Source organism: Triticum aestivum, chromosome 2D, assembly GCF_018294505.1.
Source record: "Triticum aestivum cultivar Chinese Spring chromosome 2D, IWGSC CS RefSeq v2.1, whole genome shotgun sequence".
NCBI lineage: Eukaryota > Viridiplantae > Streptophyta > Magnoliopsida > Poales > Poaceae > Triticum > Triticum aestivum.
Genome location: NC_057799.1, coordinates 579,364,511 through 579,385,122, shown reverse-complemented (window position 1 = coordinate 579,385,122; position 20,612 = coordinate 579,364,511). Strand labels below are relative to the sequence as shown.

Sequence of the window (20,612 nt, the reverse complement as noted above, 5' to 3'; positions counted from 1 at the left end):
AAATATAGTTCATATAGATGTTCTTCACATAATTCACTCTGTTTTCACCCATTGCGGACTACATTTTATCTATGAAAGATATTTTGCAAATCCTTCTACCGTTGAAGCTGCAAATAAAATCTGTGATACAGGGAGACACAATAACTTGCCTTTCTTTGAAAGTAAAGTAGCTTCTATTTGAAGTAGATCTTTTTTTCTGTCAAACTTCATTGCAACTACTAGAAAAGACAAATTGGCTATAGAAGGTATGTGCATTCTGACAAACTGGCCTTGCAAATAGTAAAGGCAAATTGACTATAACTGGTATAATGCACATGAGCATAATATTGACCTAAACGAGTTAACGACTTCTCGCTCAAGGAAGAAACCTGGCTACCGTTTGTTTTCGGGCAAAAAGGTGGAATGAAAAATGTTCACGGAAATCTAAAAATATTCGTGAATTAAAAATGTTCCCGAATTTGGAAAAAAAATCACATATTTTAAAAATGTTCATGAATTTGAAAAAACACAAATTTGCAAAATGTACATGAATTAAAAAATTGTTTGTGGAATAAAATGTTCACATATACCGCCCATGACCATATGAAAACAATTCTAAAAATTTAACTTATGACTACATGCATGATTTGACCCCCCCCCCCCCCCCTCTCCGACAAAAGATGGCATGGTTTGTATGAATATATTAATGTAAAATTGACTTGGGGATGTCACACAATGTAGACCGGACAAATATCAAAAACTGAGATTATGTGAAAGCACGTGGAGAGAAATGTAATAGTTTAGGCTAGTTATTTAGATATAAAAGATTCAGGAAAGGGTGTAGTAATTTGATTATTATTTTATTTCAGCACCTAAAGGATCTAAGAAGAAGTGCAAATTTCATAAGAAAGGCAACATGTTGATTTTCAAGGGTATTTCGATCAAATTCCAAGGTTTTAATAATTCCTAAAGCATCAAATAGTTTTGGCTTACAAACATTGTCCGGCGCGATAAATGCACTGGCACAAAAAATGCCGTTTATGTTTATGCAGAAAGAAACTCAGCATCAATATTTTGTACGTGTCCTTTTGAATTTCCTGCTTTGATCAAGTTCCTCGTCTTCATCACGGCCAGCTTTTGTCCCCAAGACTCCTCCCTCCGATGCTAGCGGCCGGCAACACGTCGAGATGATGAAGCGCTCCTTGAACTTCAGGACGGTGCCCAACTCTTTCTTTGGCGACTTAAACTCTAAGCGCACCCCATCCTTAGGTCGGATACAACTGTGTTGATTCGTCGGCACGTACGTGGTCACCAGGGCTTCTGTTGGAATATTAGGCAAGTTCATGATTAATTCCAGTAAATAATTCATGACTAGAAGAGATACTAGCATGCAAAAATCTAGCAAACTAGAAGAACAGCAAGACATGCATAACAGCAGCAAACACGTAACAATAGCTGTAGAAACAGACATGAACAGAGGATGTTGGACGTACTGATCGTTAGCTATTATGGGTGCGACAGGGTTGATGACGATGTTGGCAACGATCTGGTGCTGACGGCGATGAATATGACGATGAGTAGCACCGCCCGATTTGGACGGAAGACGACCCGTGATGACGAATTAGAGCAGTCGCGCACAGCGCTTCCCAAAAACCTAATTCGTCCTCTCCCGGTGCAGGATCGCAAAGACGAACGGTTCCGGAGACCTGCTCTCCCACGCGCCGATGCACGCCGGCGTTTGGGATGGAGTAGACTACGATGGCGGCGCAAGTTGTGAGATGAGGCAAAACCCTAGGTGTTTTTCGGTGTGTCTCTGGCCGCAGCCGGTAGCTGTATATATATTAGGACCAGAGGCGGTATTGTGTCGCGACCACAATCCCAAACCGACTCGGTTTCTAATTCGTATACTTACCGGACAAGAAATCAAAAACTTGTCTGCCAAGACATAAAAATAAAACAGCAAAAGGAAGCTGCGCTCCTGCAAGGAGACGGACCGGATTTCGGCGGACCATTCACGCGCATGTCGCATGTACGCGTCGCCTCGCCTCGCCTCGCCTCGCCTCGCCACGCCACGCCCCGGCCCGGCCCGGCCCGGCCAGGCCAGGCGAGGCGAGGCCAACTCTTCTTCAACTTCCAAGGTGGGACTAAACTTAGCACCACCACTTGCCATTTTACACATGGGTTTTGAGATTTCAGAAATTGCTATGGGCCTAGCCCATTAATTCTAACAGCTTCCTCGTCGATCCTTCTGCACAGCTCCTCTTCACACATGAGTTTCAACTTTTCCAGCCCGTACTTGCCTGCGGCTACGAGCAAATGCTCCATCACCATGGCATCATACCCTCCTTCGTCGTGGCACGCCGGTAGTGAGCCCGTGTAGATGTAGTGAAGGAGAATCTGGAAGATGGCTGGCTCCACGTCGACGACCTTGACGACGCGCCGCGTGCCCTTCTCCGGCATGGGGCCAAAGAGCTTAGCGAAGACCGGCGACCGCGCGGCCAGGAGGGCCCGGTGCGCGCGGAACTTCCGGCCTCCCACGCGGAACGTGACGTCGCTACATCGCCCGTCCCTGAGCATGCGCTCGAGGTGGCCGGGCAGCTCGGACGGAGACACGTCCCTGACGGTGAGGACGCACCGTATCGTGAAGCGGCCGTCTCCGAGCCGCGATAGCGATTCCAGCTTGGACTTCCCGACGAACCTGCGGTAGCCCCGGCCTGGCCCCGGAGTAAAGACGCATTCCGGCGTGTCGCGGCAGACCAGCGGTGGCTGGCCGTCATTCCCCAGCACGCTCACCGTGCACTTGGCTCTCACATCCGTGGCTTGGCCGAGATAATGTAGGTACAAGGAGGTGTAGCCGTCCTCGTCGTCTGGGTAGAAGGCGATCTGCCAATTGTAGCCGCCGACGCTGAAGCCGGGCGAAGTAACGCAGGCGTGGAAGCCCGCGTCCTTGAGCTGGAGGTAGTTGGTCACCTGGAAACTGTAGGTGGTGGGGACGTGCTCCGTGATGATGCGCCTCGATCTGGACGACGAGATCTTGGTGATCTGCAGCGGCAGCGGCAGGGAGGGGACGTGCCTAGGCATTGTAGATCCCACCGCCGCGAGCACTTCCATCCAGCAACAAGGACGACGAAGAAAAGCTCGGATCGATCCGGCCGTGCGTACAAAGCTGGCTCGAAACTTGCAACACGTAGGCGCACACACCAGATCACGGGGTTAATATTCTCCTTTATTTAAGGCCACTAATAGGCGCCGGCGCGCCGGCCCAATTTTGGGCCGGTCAGCCCGCAGCCGTACGATTTCTTTTGATTATAACAGTTCGATGCACTCTGTCTTTGTCAAAACACACGCGTACGAAAAGATTTCCTTCATCGCGTCGCTCTTTTCCGTCTGGCCGGCCGCACATGCTATCTGGTCGCTACCCTCGCGGCCGTCCTCGTCGCCCTCGTTGGCCTTCAACCTCGCCGGTTGTAGCATCAAATGGCGCTCCGGCGTCGCTCGCAGCCAATAGCGGTTGTAGCAAAAAGCTATGTCGATTCCAGCAAAACAAAACATGGTGGAAGCAAAAATGGGTCATCTATTCTGGCAAAAAACACAACACGGTGGAAGCAACTAAGATGAGACACCGGTTCCAGCAAAAACCCAACACGGTGGAAGCAAAATGAGACGCCGGATCCAACAAAATAAAGACGGTGGTAGCAAAACTTGGTCTGGTTCCAGCAAAATCTGAAGACGGTAATAGCAAAAATTGGGGATGATTGCAACAAAAATACAAACTGGTTCCAGCTGTGCTCGTTGCAATTGCAGCATCGCCATCGGCCGTGGTCACCACGCCGGGTCATGGTCACCACCACCATGGGATGGCTCCCGCTGGTAGCAGCTTCGCCATGGATGGTTGCAGCTAGTCGTACAGAGGTCGCAACCATCCCATGGCGTCGCCGTGGCTCAGGTGCAAAACGGATGCAGCTCCGTGCACCACCGGGTTGCAGCACATCGCGGCACACCGTCGTCGTCGTAGCAAAAACGGTTGGCTGGCTGCAGCTTTTGTGTTGCCGGTTGCAGCTCATCGCGGCAGCACTGTCGGCGCCGTAGCAAAACAGTTTGCCGGTTGCAGCTTTTTATTTTGCCGGTTCCAGCTGCTGGCGCAACCAATAGCAGCACGGGAGCTCACCGGTTCCAGCGGACGATGGGTGGACTGCAGCGGTGGTCCTATGGGGCAGCGACGGCGTGGGCTCGCAGCGTCACTGGTGGGCCCGACCTTGCCTTGGGCACTGATGGAAGAAGGGAGGCCAGAGGTAGAAGAAGAAATTGGGGACGAAGAGATACACAGGGTAAAGCCAGATGTGGACGAGAGAGGATAAGAGACGTGTGGATGTGGTTCTTCTGGAGAAAAGGAGAAGCGGTGCGCTTGGGGGCCCACAACTACATTGCGTGTGGCGTGTGACCGGCTGATGTTTCGGCCGGTGCGCCGTCTCCGAACGTTTTCCTTTATTTAAAGACCGATACGACTCGATCGGATCCTAACTTCACTGAAGTAGACTCCAACACGTACAGTACTACTAGTACCCTAACCTGGAATTTGGAATATCTCTTTTTTTTTGAAAGCTGGAATTTGGAATATCTAACACCACCACGGCCCGGCGATTAACTTTGTACAATAGTTTTGCTTTTTTTTTTTGCGGGTGAATCGTTTTGTTTGCTGTCGTGTACTTGTCTGTGCTGACAGGGTTTAATGTAACACAACCAAATTGTGATTAACGATTGTACAGGCTACACGTGAATGTTACAAGAATAATACCAGAGCTATACTTGCAACAAAACATGACATTCATAACAGCAAGATCACACTTGCAAGATGGAGAAGAAGAAAAGGGGGCCACTTCATTATCTTACTCATTTACATTGTTTCACGGTACATACTGCTCTGCAAACGCAAAAGAACACGTAAAATGTGTTGCCGCCAAGGCAGTCAAAGAATCGCTTCAATCTCCTCTCTATTTTCATATCAAGTCCTCCCATGAACTCTCCCGAAAAATTAAACCATAAGCCACACCTATGGCTTATGGCAAACATTTGTTTTTAGATGAACAGGGAGGCTTCTCCCAGGTTGCATTAGCTAGAATGAAACCATCGAATACAGCCCAACTTATGCCTGAGGGTTCCTTATTACAAGCACACACGCGCAACAGCTGAGCTGATGCAAAACGGTAGAAAAAGGAACAGCCCAACTTATGCCTGAGGGTTCCTTATTACAAGCACACACGCGCAACAGCTGAGCTGATGCAAAACGGTAGAAAAAGGAAAACAAAGGACAATAGAGTTATAACCCCCAGCGGTCTGCCAGAGACTGTTACAGGTGCATGGGGACCGGAGTACAGCGAGTGCCCGCTTTATCTCACATCGTGATCATGTCTTCACCCTTTCTGAACTTGAATGGTGGTGCCAATGCAGCTTGGGGTGACCAGCAGATCGCGAGGGTGGACACCGGGCTGGTCATGGCGACTTTGTCATTGGTGTCTCGCTTCTTGGCAGGAGAGTGGAAGCATCCTTTTTCTTCTGAGATCCTGAGGTTACTCCAACCGGCATCAACTTCAAATTTTGTGGCCTTCATCTTCAGCTACTCAAGATCCTCAAGGGTTGTTGGAGAAGTTTTGTCAGAGCGCTCAACAACGCCTCCATCTTGGGCTTGCCAGCCTCTGGGGTCAGCATCACCCAGAATTTGAGCATTCTGAGGATCAAACTCCACACCTGAATAATAGAGGTCCAGATGGTGTGGTTAAAAATCATAGAGTTCCTATATTTCCACAAACACCATAGGACAGAGAGCTAACAATGTTCAAAGCTAAGTTCTTTTTGTTAGAAACCCAAAGTCGAGCAACAGACTCGAAATTTGTGCCTATCTCGATTTCAAAGTGATGGCTGACAAAGGACCATACACTCGTGGCAACTATGCAATCAAACAATAAATGATGATTTGTCTCATTTTCAGCACAGAACACACAATCTAGGGGTTTGATTATGTGCCTTTTCCCACCTTGCTCTTCGCCGGGGATCCCCACTTTTGCCCTCCATCCTCGCCCAATCGACGAACGCAGCTGGAGAGGCAGTCGGATGAGGCATCGCCCTCTTCACTTCCCTGGTGCCCTCGAAGTAGATCCGTCGTGCCAGGTTGAGGAGCTCCTGATCTGCTCTGTAGCTGTACATCTCGGATCTCCTCGCTTGCCATTCCCTCGTCACTGGACCTGATTCCGCCTCCGCCTCCCGATCAGCACACAAAGGATCCACGAGGTTGCGTCGTCACGGATCCGCACGGCCCGCTCCATCCATCTCCTCGCCCTTGTCGCCCGCAGCGTCGCCAATGACACGGACCCAATTGGGGGGGGGTGTTCCTAAGAGGCCCCGGCGAAATTTTTGGCACGGGGACGTGCATTTTTCTAGTCATCCCCCTTATAAGTAGTCATTTTTCTTTTTTTTCTCCGGTCATTGCAACAAACGCCTTCTGTGCATACCCAACACGCCGGACTCGAGCTCACCGGCGACGACCCCAGGCCACCCCGTCCTTCGGGACCAGCCCGGCCGCCCCACGCACCGCCTGGCCGCCGTCGTGGCCGGGGCGCCCGTGGCCTCCGCGCTCGGGGACGGGGCCGCAAGCTTCGCCGCCCGCGCCCGCCCACAGCGTCGCCGGAGGAGACGACGAGGAGGTCGAGGGCGTCCGCCGCCTCCCCGCACGAAGGAGAGAAGGTGAAGCACGCACCCTGCTGCCTGCCCCGCTGCCCGCCCTGCTGCGTTCGTCGGTCGCAAGGCACAGCGACGGGGGCTTGGCCGCCAGTGCATGCTCCGGGTACTGCGGCTCCTGGGCCACGGAAGACGGCGCGAACATGCTGCCGAGGAGGCTCTGCGACGTGGCCGAGTTGCTGCTGGTGCTGGCACGCGGAGGGGCGACGCAGCCGGCCGGGGACGCCCCCGTACCAACAAGTCTCCCTTAGAGCATCTCCCCTAGAGCATCTCCAGCCGTTGTGCCCCCAGGAGGCGTTTTTTTGGCCTCCTGAGAGGCCCCGGCAAAAATTTTGGTACGGGGGCGTGCATTTTTCCAGTCATCCCCCTGATAAGTAGTCATTTTTCTTTTTTTTCTCCGATCATTGCAACAAACGCCTTCTGTGCATACCCAACACGCCGGACTCGAGCTCACCGGCGACCCAAGGCCACCCCGTCCTTCGGGACCAGCCCGGCCGCCCCACGCACCGCCTGGCCTCCCACCCTGGCCGCCGCTCTCGTGGCCGGGGCGCCCGTGGCCTCCGCGCTCGGGGACGGGGCCGCAAGCTTCGCCGCCCGCGCCCGCCCACAGCGTCGCCGGAGGAGACGACGAGGAGGTCGAGGGCGTCCGCCGCCTCCCCGCATGGAGGAGAGAAGGAGAAGCACGCACCCTGCTGCCTGCCCCGCTGCCCGCCCTGCTGCGTCCGTCGGTCGCAAGGCACAGCGACGGGGGCTTGGCCGCCAGTGCACGCTCCGGGTACTGCAGCGCCTGGGCCACGGAAGACGGCGTGAACATGCTGCCGAAGAGGCTCTGCGACGTGGCCAAGTTGCTGCTGGTGCTGGCGCGCGGAGGGGCGACGCAGCCGGCCGGGGACGCACGCGGGAGCGATGGGACGGGCGCGGATGTGGAACCTGCTGACGCGCGTGGCCCTGGACGTGGAGTGGCGGTGCCAGAGCGAGGCCTCTGAGTCGGAGCTGTCACGGGAGGAGCGGCGCCGAGGCGAGGTCCGACGCGGTGCCCGTGGACGCCCGAGCAGTTCGCGCCAGCGGCTCGAGCCTGGCGAGGCGAGGGCGGCGGTGTTCCGTGGCCACGCAGAGGCGGGCACGGGCGAGCTCCGCCATGCACAGCCGGGCGCGTGCGTGGGCCGCCCCGGCCACGCAGAGGCGGGCGCGGGCGAGCTCCGCCCCGGCCACGCAGCGGCCATGTACTCGTCCAGAGCGTGTGGCGGCAGCGGCGTCTTCCCCTCCCTCCCGAGTGCAGCGAGGCAGGCGGGGCCTTGGACGGCGAGTGCAGCGAGGTAGGCACGCTGCGAGGAGAGGAGCAAGGCGGCGAGGCAGGCGCGCGGCGAGGAGAAGAGCAAGGCGACGAGGCAGGCGCGCGTGGAGGTGAGAAGGAAAAGAGAGAGTGCACGTGGGTGGGGCCCGGAGAAAAAGGGTGAAGAGAGGCTGACTGTGGGCCAAAAGACATGCAAAGCCTTCTCTCTCCTCCCCCAAGAGCCCCCCGGTAGGCTGGGTTTCGCCTGCGCGCGCCGGCGCTAATTTTGGCTAAATCCGGCGAAAACTGAGCTCTTGGGGTCTCGGCTGGGAGAAAAATTAAGCGCCGGCGTCCAAAAAGTGCTCGTGGGGGCATCCTGGGGGCCCGGCTGGAGATGCTCTTAGCCTCCACCAGCTTATGGCAAACGTTGCAAGTCCTCCCAATAAAAAGACGGACAATGACCAGCAACCAATAGGTGAATTGACAGGTAGGAAAAACTGTGAGTCCTCTTAGATGTATACCCCGGAAAACCAAAGGGGTAGAGCCAAGATCCTTCTTCTAAAGAAATAAGAAATCACAGCGGTATGACAAGTTTACATGTATTTGCCTCTGCTAGAATAAATCCGAGATGTATAGTCGATCATCCGAGAAAAGGCAATCACACGGGCACGAAACCAAGATTTGTTAACGAGGTTCACCGATATGGCTACGTCCCCAAGGACTGACTATGGGCGTTCCTCCCCATGACGCCACTACAATACCGCACCCAGTCACCCTGGACGCCGGCACGTGCCGCCGGCTTCCCTTGCGTTCCTGTGCTATTATGTTGGCATAGATCACATCGTGTGCCTACCCCCGCATTATATGAGAGGCCTAGGATACAAGTGTCCTACTTGACACAACTCCATATCCCGTCTAAACACAATACAACTCGGAGTCCAACTATAAACGACCTTGTACACAATATTCGACACAACTCTAACAAACTCCACCTTGGCGAATATTCTTCACCACCTTGGATTCGTCCAAGTGTCAAACTTCCATGTAAATTGGACTTGAGCTTATACCATGAGACCGCTGCTACTCCAAAGACTCCATGTGACTCCACGTGCAACTTGTAGTCCCTTCCTTTCTTGACCATAGTCAACACTCGAGCGAAATTAAGTTCATCTTCACTCTACTTTGTGCTCCCAACTTTCAGAGTATCCGTTCAGCATCATCACACACTGATCACTGACCTGCATGAAATTGAACAACTCACATATTGGGTGTCACACATAAGAGTACCTGAACTCAACATCACCGCTCCTTTCTTGACAGCCCGTCTGAAACTTGAAGAAATTCCACCGTTACTTGTATTCATCCCGAGTTAAATTCGCAGTTGTCTCACCACATGTATGACCACCAGAGCCCTGGCCTGTCTCCATGTTCCGTGTTAACCGCACGCCTCGCCGTTATTACCGCGTCGAGCCTCCGCTGTCCCGGTTCGAGTCTCAAGGGTTGCGAACCCACACCACTCAACCCCCACTGCAGAGTATCACCGATCATCACCGACCGATGACGAGTTTCACGCTTCCATCGAACCACTAGGCTCCAGTCCGAACTACGTGTCACTCGCTTTTTCCCCCCGCTGAATAGGCACCGACTCTCTTTGCGCTTACGCCGTAGCCCCTCAATCAACACCGAGTGAAGTCTTCCAGACTCCAGCTCCACCTTCAACATGACTCTATGATAGATGATCAATCCACCCCTGTGCCCCGTCGACTCCAAGCTCCGTGAGTAAACCATCTTGAATCAACCAGCGCCATAGTCTAGTCCAAACCACATAAGCCATCGGGGCCGCGACACGTGTTTCCACACCCAGAAGTCGGTCACCATCAGCATCACGCTCCTATGTCATTGTCACCGATCCCACCACTGTCTTCTGTACCAACCAACTCACGTCAATCCGTCAGAGTGTTCAGTCCGACTCAGCCGAACATATCCGACTGCAACCATGTTTCTGCTGGAATTTAGTCTATTTTGGGACAGCCCAATAGCAATTTCAGAAATTCCTAATAAATCCTAGAGGCCCACTAAGCCCATTTGTGCAAGCCAAGGGATGCTACTAAAGTCTAGTCCCACATTGCTAGTTTGGTGGGAGTTGGACCTCTTTATAAGGGACGTTGTTTCCCCACCTGTATGAGCATGAGAACAAGAGGGACATTCACGCGCGCTCCTCCTCCGCCGCCCGCCTCGCCACGCCACGCCATGCCCCGTCATGCCGCGCCGCGGGTTGCGGGAATGAGACGATGTCTAAATTTTTGCCACACACGACAGGTATACGAAACGTCACTCGGGAAATGGAAAGTTTTGCTGCAGTGGATATTGAATACGAATGTTGCACCCTTCGGCTGCTGTCTGTTCGTTTCGTCTCCCTCTCTCTCTTCAGCTCCCGACGCAGCCTATTCGCCTCCTCTTGTGCTTATAAAAGAGAGGTCGTTCCTCCTAGAGGGACACACCAGAAGATCATCTCCCTCTCGCCACCGAGTTCCAATCTCTGAGCTGCTGCTACGATCTTCCCCATCCCGGCTTGCAGCATGCACGGCAGGTCGGGACAGTAGGCCTCCGAAACCCCACCTCTTTGAGTCCTGTACGAGAGAAGGGTGATAAGGCTTTTGGAGAGCGCTTTGCACGACTACTGGCCGGTTCATTACGGACGCTCCGCATACCGACGAGCACTTCCCCAATGATGACTTCTTACCCGACGTCGACAACCTCTTCGACGACATGGCTGGCAAGGATATCGACCCCAAGTCCAGTGCTTGTGCAGCTGCTGCTATCCCGTATGTGTTCTTGCTCTTTCTTTTAGAGGTTCTGCCACAGTTCCTTGTTCTAGTGTCTGCCCTAGATATGTTATGTTCTACTTCATATATGCAACTAGCTCTATCGTTAGCTCTAGATATGTTTGGTTACAGTTCATATTTGCAGATGCTACTTACCTTCTCACTGTCAGATTGCATGACTTGTTTCTCAGCTCTAGATATGTTTGGTTACAGTCATGTTTTATCTAGTATTCCTGTTAATAAAATCATATGGTAAATTGCTCATATTTCCAACAATCCAAAAACCTTATTATAGGCAATTTACCCCGAGTGGTTTTGCTGCTTCCATGAGACCTCCTATGTTTGAGGGTATCCACTATAAGAGGTGGCGCGTGAGAGCAGTCATATGGTTACAAACCATGAGTTGCTACGACACCACCCTTGGCAAACCTGAAGGAGACTGTGATGCTCAACAAGAACAAGCTTTTCAAAAAATGGATACCCTATTTAAGGCTGCTCTCTTGAGTGTTCTTGGGGAGAACATAGTTGATGCTTATGCATCAATTGACAATGGAAAAGATATGTGGGATGCACTCGGGGCCAAGTTTGGGGTCTCGGATGCCGGCACTGAGCTGTACATCATGGAGCTATTCTTGAAGGAAATATGCCCTAGAGGCAATAATAAAGTTGTTATTTATGATTCTTTTATCATGATAAATGTTTATTATTCATCGTAGAATTGTATTAACCGAAAACTTAGTACATGTGTGAATACATAGTCAAAACAGAGTGTCCCTACTATGCCTCTACTTGACTAGCTCGTTGATCAAAGATTGTTATGTTTCCTGACCATAGACATGTGTTGTCATTTGATGAACGGGGTCACATCATTAGAGAATGATGTGATGGACAAGACCCATCCGTTAGCTTAGCATAATGATCGATTAGTTTTATTGCTATTGCTTTCTTCATGACTTATACATGTTCCTCCGACTATGAGATTATAAAACTACCGAATACCGGAGGTACACTTTGTGTGCTATCAAACGTCACAACATAACTGGGTGATTATAAAGATGCTCTACAGGTGTCTCCGAAGGTGTTTGTTGGGTTGGCATAGATCAAGATTACGATTTGTCACTCCGTGTATCGGAGAGGTATCTTTGGGCCCTCTCGGTAATGCACATCACTCTAAGCCTTGCAAGCAATGTGACTTATGAGTTGGTTACGGGATGATGCATTACGGAACAAGTAAAGAGACTTGCCGGTAACGAGATTGAACTAGGTACCGATCGAATCTCGGGCAAGTAACATAACGATGACAAAGGGAACATCATATGTTGTTATGCGATTTGACTGATAAAGATCTTCGTATAATATGTAGGAGCCAATATGAGCATCCAGGTTCCGCTCTTGGTTATTGGCCGAAGATGTGTCTCGGTCATGTCTACATAGTTCTCAAACCCGTAGGGTCCGCACGCTTAACGTTCGATGACGATTTGTATTATGAGTTATGTGTTTTGGTGACCGAAGTTTGTTCGGAGTCCCGGATGAGATCACAGACATGACGAGGAGTCTCGAAATGGTCGAGAGGTAAAGATTCATATATTGGAAGGTTGTATTCGGACATCGGAATGGTTTCGAGTGATTCGCGTATTTTATCGGAGTACCGAGGGGTTACCAGAACCCCCCGGGGGAAATCATGGGCCTCATGGGCCATGGGAGAGAAGAGGGGACAGCCCACAAAGGGGAGGCGCGCGCCCTCCCCCCCCCCCCAAGGGGAGTCCGAATAGGAAGGGGAGGGGACGCGGCCCCCCTTTCCCTCTTCCTCTCCTCTCCTTCCCTCTTTCCCCCTCCGTTGGAAGGAAGGAGGGGGGTCGAATCCTACTTGGACTAGGAGTCCAAGTAGGACTCCCCCCTTAGCGCGCCCTCCTTGGCCGCCGGCCTCCTCCTCCCCCTCCTTTATGTACGTGGCCAGGGGGCACCCCAAAGATACAACAATTGTTTCTTAGCCGTGTGCGGTGCCCCCCTCCACAGTTTACCCACTCGGTCATATTGTCGTAGTGCTTAGGCGAAGCCCTGCGCGGATCACATCACCAACACCGTTGCCACGCTGTCGTGCTGACGGAACTATCCCTCGACCCTCTACTGGATCAAGAGCTCGAGGGACGTCATCTTGCTGAATGTGTGCTGAACACCGAGGCGTCGTATGTTCGGTACATGGATCGTGAAGACATTCGACTACATCAATCGCGTTACTAAATGCTTCCGCTTTCGGTCTACGAGGGTACACGGACACACTCTTCCCTCTCGTTGTTATGCATCTACTAGATAGATCTTGCGGGATTGTTGGATTTTTTTGAATTACTACGTTCCCCAACTGTGGCATCCGAGCCAGGTCTATGCGTAGATGATATATGCACGAGTAGAACACAGTGAGTTGTGGGAGATAATAGTCATACTGCTTATCACCAATGTCTTACTTTGATTCGGTGGTATTGTTGGATGAAGCGGCCCGGACCGACATTACATGACCGCATTCATGAGATTGGTTCTACCGACGTGCTTCGCACACAGGTGGCTAGCGGGTGTCTGTTTCTCCAACTTTAGTTGAATCGAGTTTGACTATGGCCGTGTCGGTGTACAAAAGTAGGGGCCCTCTTTGTACCCCTGTACTTGTGCACGGGCAGTCAGAGCCATGCCTTTGGCCACACTTAGCAAGGCAGAGGAGGGAAGCAGAAGTACAAGACTACCAGAGCAGCGCTCCAACCAGGGGCGCAGAGAACGAGGCAACAAGATCGGCTTCCCCCGGCAAGACCTTGCCGGGGGAAGCCTACACAGCCCCGGCAAGGGCCTTGCCGAGGCAGCTCACCTAACACCAGCATCGCAGCCACCCTTGTGCCTGAGAGTTCCGACACCATCGACAACGTTGGAATCAAGGCTCGGGAAGCGCCGGCATGATGGCATGCAAATATTTGTGAAGACAAAGCGCCAATAAGGCCTAGATGAGAACCAGAAGACAAGACAATGGCGAGGCTCCTTGCCGAGGATGCCCACGAGGCCCCGACAAGGCTCCTGCCGAAGATACCCACGAGGCCCCGGCAAGGCTCCTGCTGGGGGCGCTCACAAGACCCTGGCAAGACCCTTGCCGGGAACATCCACAAGACCGCGGCAAGGCCTTGCCGCCCCGTCGCTGATCTAGCTCAGCGGCCGACCCACCAACTGAAGCAAGTACTCACGTGGCAGTACGTGGCTCCTAAACCAACTGGTCAAGCACCTACGTGGTGGCATGCGGATCTTCGTGAAGACCCTGCCACCACACCAGCTTAGCAGCCAGCCAGCCTACATGGTGCTGCATGCTTCGTTGGCCTGGACGCGTGTCGGAGCAAGGGGAAGCTACGACGGACGGGACAGGCTTCGTTACCATCCCCGATAAAGCAAGAGGACACCTAAGTAGTGCATTTAATGTGTTTTGTCCTTTAATGTCAGGCGATATACTTGACTACTGTACAACTTTCCACCTCCTGTGTGCCACTGTGGCAGCCCCTTTGACTATAAAAGGAGGCCCGCGGCGTACTGTGAGAGGATTCGGACTTTTTGGACTACGCACACACCATAGCTAGTTCAAGAACCCAAGAACACTCAAATATACACCAAAGTAGGACTAGGGTATTACACATCTTCGCGGCCCGAACCTGGGTAAAATCCCCTAGTGCTGATTACCAGACCCGCTCTTTGCACAACCCCGCGCCCGCCAACCGCAGAAGGGATCCTCGTGATCCCATAGGTGTCGTTTCCGCCGATATCTTTGGCGCGCCGGGTAGTGGGTGCAGTTGTGAAAATCTGGTCTGGTCAGTATGATGGCTTGATCGTGGTCGTGATTCCAAGGAAGAAGATGACCGAATGAGCGGCATCATCTACAGACGCAACAACTGTCCGCGTGGTGACGGAAAAGCTAAGTCACATAAAACTTTGAGTAATTCCTTTATATATAACACTACAGGAAACAACTATTTTGCCGTCTGCCACGGCGGACGGCAAAGGCTCGAACGACGGACGGCAAAAGGCTCCGGCAAAGTAGGCCACGGTAAACAGCTACTTTGCCGTCCGCTTCCTGGCGGCGGACGGCAAAGGCTCTTTGCCGTCTGCCGCGGACGGCAAAGAGGGCGGACGGCAATAATTGCGCTGTCAGTCCGTTAAGTGGCTAACGGCACACCTTTGCCGTCCGCCGCTGACGGCAAAATTTCTCTGGTCTTTGCCGTCCGCCGTGTGATGTCATCTACACGTCAGTAGATGGCAGGTTCTTTGCCGTCTGCCGCTGATGGCAAAGTGCAGGTTCTTTGCCGTCTGCCACTGTAGGGAAACTGACCAAATGGGTCAGCTCCCAGGAAGCACAGTTGGCTGCCACGTGGCTTCTTTGCCGTCCGCGGCAGACGGCAAAGAGCCCGTTGCCGTCGGTGGCAGACGGCAAAGAGCCTGCATATTGGCTCTTTTTTCTGTTTTTTATTAAATCCAACAATTTTCGCAGCAAATATATATGACATATAGATATATTTCACAGGCATTCATAAGCAAGTCCATAAGCAAGTTCATGTATTTCACAGGCATTCATAAGCAAGTCCATAAGCAAGTTCCATCCGTACATATTACATAAGCAAGTTCCATCCATCAATTCATACATAAACAAGTTCCATCCATACATAAACAAGCACTCCATAGCTAAGGCGACTAGAATGAGAAGACAAGAACAAGAAGAGTAGAACAAGCACTCCATCCAGCACATAATGAAATCTGCAAAATGGCAAAATAAGAAAGTTAGAAATAGGTGACTAGAATAAGAAGACTAGAACAAGGAGAGTAGAACAAGAAGAAGACTAGAACAAGAAGAAGACTAGAACAAGAAGAGTATGTCATTTATGAGCTAACTTACGTGAAATGGATCATATATGAGCTAACTAAGTTGAAATGGGTCGTTTATGAGCTAGCTAAGGTGAAATGGATCTTTTTTAGGTAACTAAGGTGAAATGGATCGTTTTTTAGCTCACTTAGGTCAAATGGATCGTTTTTGAGCTAACTTAGTTGAAATGGATCGTTTTTGAGCTAACTTTGTTGAAATGGATCATTTTTGAGCTAATTTAGTTGAAATGAATTGTTTTTGAGCTAACTTAGGTGAAATGGATCATTTAAGAGCTAATTTAGGTGAAATGGATCGTTTTTTAGCTCACTTAGGTCAAATGGATCGTTTATGAGCTAAATTAGTTGAAATGGGTCGTTTATGAGATAACCTAGGTAAGATGGGTCATTTTGGAGTTAACCTAGGTGAAATGGGCCATTTTTAAGCTAACGTAGGTAAAATGGATCATTTAGGAGCTAATCTAGGTAAAATGGGTCATTTTCGAGCTAACTTGGATGAACTGCATCATTTATAAGCTAACCTAGGTAAAATGGGTCATTTTGGAGGAAAAGAAGCTAACTCTAGGTCATTATGGTAAGCATATTGGAGGAAATAAAGCTAAGTCTAGGTCTTTATGCATTTGTTAAGCAAAACACTAGAGAAACTTACCGTGATCAGGGAGGTGTAGGAGCGGGGTGGCTAGTGCCGCTACCTGGAGAAGGATCGTGCGATGCGTTTCTGGAGTTAAGCTGCACCAAAGATCATTTCCAATGTCTCATAGGAAATATGTTCTCAAAAAATGTTGCATCACGAGATTCCATTATAGTATCAACATGCATATCAGGTACTTCAGATTTTACCACTAAAAACCTATATGCAATGCCCCGTTGAGCATACCCTAGAAAGACACAATCCACTGTCTTTGGTCCAAGTTTGCGTTTCTTAGGAATAGGAATATTGACCTTTGCCAAACATCCCCAAGTGCGCAAATAAGAAAGTGATGGTTTTCTCCCAACCCACTCCTCATAAGGGGTTTTCTCTTTATTATTGTTGGGAACTCTATTCAGGACATGACATGAAGTCAATAGAGCCTTCCCCCCACCATGCCTTAGATAAACCAGCAGTGTCTAACATGGCATTCACCAAGTCAGTCAATGTGCGGTTTTTCCTCTCGGCCACTCCATTTGATTGAGGTGAATAGGGAGGCGTCCTCTCATGAATAATACCATGTTCCTCACAAAATTCATCAAAAACTTTTGGAAAAAGCTCTCCACCACGATCGGACCTAAGACGCTTGATCTTTCTCTCTAGTTGATTTTCAACTTCAGCTTTATAGATTTTAAAGTAGTCTAACGCTTCATCTTTAGTTTGCAACAAATAAACATAGCAAAATCTAGTCGCATCATCAATCAAAGTCATGAAATATCTCTTTCCACCTTTTGTCAACACACCATTCATCTCACAAAGATCAGAATGTATGAGTTCTAGAGGTGCCAAGTTTCTCTCCTCGGCAGCCTTATGAGGCTTTCGAGGTTGCTTAGATTGCACACAACTATGGCACTTAGAACCTTTGGCAACTGTGAAGTTCGGAATTAAACTCATGCTGGATAGCCGAGACATTAAACCAAAATTAATATGACATAAACGAGAGTGCCAAATACTTGCATCATCATTAACACTAGCACAAATTTGGTTTATTGACTTATTGCAAAAATCTGAAAGAGAAAAGCGGAACAAGCCTCCGCACTCATAGCCTTTTCCTATAAATTATCCAAATCTTGACACGATTACTTTATTGGACTCTAAAACTACCTTAAATCCATCTCGACATAGAAGGGAGCCGCTAACTAGATTCTTGTTCATAGTAGGGACATGCTGCACGTTCCTTAGTTGCACGATCTTTCCCGAAGTAAACTTCAGATCCACCGTGCCAATGCCACGAACAGAAGCATGTGACCCATTCCCCATTAGGACGGAAGAATCCCTTGCGACCTGATAAGAAGTAAACAGGGAGATGTCAGCACACACATGAACGTTAGCACCCGAATCAATCCACCACGAAGATGATTGAAATACTGAAAGCACAATAGGTAAATTACCATACCCATCAGTTTTGCTAGCGGTCACCATGTTGATAGTCTTGGAGCTTGTTTTCCCTCTGCGGTCTGCATGTTCAGGGCATTCCTTGGAAAAGTGTCCAGGCTTCCCACAGGCGTAGCACTCTAGCTCAGCCTTGTTGAACTTCTTCTTCTTGAAGGTAGTAGTCTTGGTAGGCTTGTTGAAAACAGGTTTGTTCTTCCCTTTGTTCTTGTTCTGTGGGTACCTCTGCACCATGTTAGCAGTAGGCTGAACCTCACCTCCTTTTTCAGTAGTATCTTTAGCCCGAGCTTTTTCCTCAACATCAAGAGATGCAATCAGATTTTCAACTGATATCTCCTGTCTCTTATGCTTCAGAGTTGTGGCGAAATTCCTCCATGAAGGAGGCAACTTTGCAATCATGCACCCAGCCACGAATTTGTCGGGTAGAACACATTTAAGGAGTTCAAGTTCCTTCACAATGCACTGTATCTCATGAGCTTGTTCAACCACAGAACGGTTATTCACCATCTTGTAGTCATGAAAACTCTCCATGATGTACAGTTCACTGCCTGCATCTGTTGCACCGAATTTTGCATTCAGTGCATCCCACAGAATCTTTCCGTCATTTATGTGCATGTACACATCACACAGACGGTCAGCAAGAACACTCAGAATGCATCCCACAAACATAGTATTGGCTTCCTGGAATTTTCTCCGATCTTCGTCGGTCATTCCCTCTGGAGCACCAACACTAGCATGGAAAACTTTCAGAGCAGTAAGCCAGAGCGTGGTCTTCACCTGCCACCTCTTAAAGTGCACACCGGTAAACTTATCCGGCCTCAGTGCATCAGCGAATCCAGCCATAGTTAACTCAGTAAATTGCCTATAATTAGGTTTTTGGATTGTTGGAATATTAGGCAAGTTCATGATTAATTCCAGTAAATAATTCATGACTAGAAGAGATACTAGCATGCAAAAATCTAGCAAACTAGAAGAACAGCAAGACATGCATAACAGCAGCAAACACGTAACAATAGCTGTAGAAACAGACATGAACAGAGGATGTTGGACGTACTGATCGTTAGCTATTATGGGTGCGACAGGGTTGATGACGATGTTGGCAACGATCTGCTGCTGACGGCGATGAATACGACGATGAGTAGCACCGCCCGACTTGGACGGAAGACGACCCGTGATGACGAATTAGAGCAGTCGCGCACAGCGCTTCCCAAAAACCTAATTCGTCCTCTCCCGGTGCAGGATCGCAAAGACGAACGGTTCCGGAGACCTGCTCTCCCACGCGCCGATGCACGCCGGCGTTTGGGATGGAGTAGACTACGATGGCGGCGCAAGTTGTGAGATGAGGCAAAACCCTAGGTGTTTTTCGGTGTGTCTCTGGCCGCAGCCGGTAGCTGTATATATATTAGGACCAGAGGCGGTATTGTGTCGCGACCACAATCCCAAACCGACTCGGTTTCTAATTCGTATACTTACCGGACAAGAAATCAAAAACTTGTCTGCCAAGACATCAAAATAAAACGACAAAAGGAAGCTGCGCTCCTGCAAGGAGACGGACCGGATTTCGGCGGACCATTCACGTGCATGTCGCATGTACGCGCCGCCTCGCCTCGCCACGCCACGCCCCGGCCCGGCCCGGCCCGGCCAGGCCAGGCGAGGCGAGGCCAACTCTTCTTCAACTTCCAAGGTGGGACTAAACATAGCACCACCACTTGCCATTTTACACATGGGCTTTGAGATTTCAGAAATTGCTATGGGCCTAGCCCATTAATTCTAACAGCTTCCTCGTCGATCCTTCTGCACAGCTCCTCTTCACACATGAGTTTCAACTTTTCCAGCCCGTACTTGCCTGCGGCTACGAGCAAATGCTCCATCACCATGGCATCATACCCTCCTTCGTCGTGGCACGCCGGTAGTGAGCCCGTGTAAATGTAGTGAAGGAGAATCTGGAAGATGGCTGGCTCCACGTCGACGACCTTGACGACGCGCCGCGTGCCCTTCTCCGGCATGGGGCCAAAGAGCTTAGCGAAGACCGGCGACCGCGCGGCCAGGAGGGCCCGGTGCGCGCGGAACTTCCGGCCTCCCACGCGGAACGTGACGTCGCTACATCGCCCGTCCCTGAGCATGCGCTCGAGGTGGCCGGGCAGCTCGGACGGAGACACGTCCCTGACGGTGAGGACGCACCGTATCGTGAAGTGGCCGTCTCCGAGCCGCAATAGCGATTCCAGCTTGGACTTCTCGACGAACCTGCGGTAGCCCCGGCCTGGCCCCGGAGTAAAGACGCACTCCGGCGTGTCGCGGCAGACCAGCGGTGGCTGGCCGTCATTCCCCAGCACGCTCACCGTGCACTTGGCTCTCACATCCGTGGCTTGGCCGAGATAACGTAGGTACAAGGAGGTGTAGCCGTCCTCGCCGTCTGGGTAGAAGGCGATCTGCCAATTGTAGCCGCCGACGCTGAAGCCGGGCGAAGTAACGCAGGCGTGGAAGCCCGCGTCCTTGAGCTGCAGGTAGTTGGTCACCTGGAAACTGTAGGTGGTGGGGACGTGCTCCGTGATGATGCGCCAAGATCTGGACGACGAGATCTTGGTGATCTGCAGCGGCAGCGGCAGGGAGGAGACGTGCCTAGGCATTGTAGATCCCACCGCCGCGAGCACTTCCATCCAGCAACAAGGACGACGAAGAAAAGCTCGGATCGATCCGGCCGTGCGTACAAAGCTGGCTCGAAACTTGCAACACGTAGGCGCACACACCAGATCACGGGGTTAATATTCTCCTTTATTTAAGGCCACTAATAGGCGCCGGCGCGCCGGCCCAATTTAGGGCCGGTCAGCCC

At 51.0% G+C, this 20,612-nt stretch overlaps 2 protein-coding genes across 2 annotated transcripts; both read right to left on the bottom strand.

Annotated features, from left to right (window-relative positions):
• Positions 1-991: 991 nt before the first annotated feature.
• On the bottom strand, positions 992-3,154 carry LOC123050116 (BTB/POZ and MATH domain-containing protein 1-like). The gene is made up of 2 exons (XM_044472953.1): positions 2,208-3,154; positions 992-1,293 (listed from the first exon to the last, which is right to left on the bottom strand). The coding sequence occupies exons 1-2, from the start codon at positions 3,088-3,090 to the stop codon at positions 1,046-1,048; spliced, it is 1,131 nt and encodes a 376-aa protein (XP_044328888.1). The 5' UTR covers positions 3,091-3,154; the 3' UTR covers positions 992-1,045.
• A 6,002-nt stretch (positions 3,155-9,156) lies between these two features.
• LOC123055965 (BTB/POZ and MATH domain-containing protein 2-like) lies at positions 9,157-20,409 on the bottom strand. The gene is made up of 3 exons (XM_044479756.1): positions 20,066-20,409; positions 19,558-19,945; positions 9,157-9,222 (listed from the first exon to the last, which is right to left on the bottom strand). Exons 1-3 carry the CDS (start codon positions 20,407-20,409, stop codon positions 9,157-9,159), a joined length of 798 nt encoding a protein of 265 aa, XP_044335691.1.
• Positions 20,410-20,612: the final 203 nt, after the last annotated feature.

Excerpts from the sequence above, each read along its gene's own strand:
- LOC123050116 (XM_044472953.1), bottom strand. The coding sequence starts at position 3,090 with ATGGAAGTGCTCGCGGCGGTGGGATCTACAATGCCTAGGCACGTCCCC. Across the intron at positions 1,294-2,207 it reads AAGGATCGACGAGGAAGCTG|TGGTGACCACGTACGTGCCG; the intron begins TTAGAATTAATG and ends CAACAGAAGCCC.
- LOC123055965 (XM_044479756.1), bottom strand. The coding sequence starts at position 20,409 with ATGCCTAGGCACGTCTCCTCCCTGCCGCTGCCGCTGCAGATCACCAAG. Across the intron at positions 19,946-20,065 it reads GTCTGCCGCGACACGCCGGA|GGACGTGTCTCCGTCCGAGC; the intron begins GTGCGTCTTTAC and ends CCTCACCGTCAG. Across the intron at positions 9,223-19,557 it reads GAAGGATCGACGAGGAAGCT|GTCAGTGATCAGTGTGTGAT; the intron begins GTTAGAATTAAT and ends AATTTCATGCAG.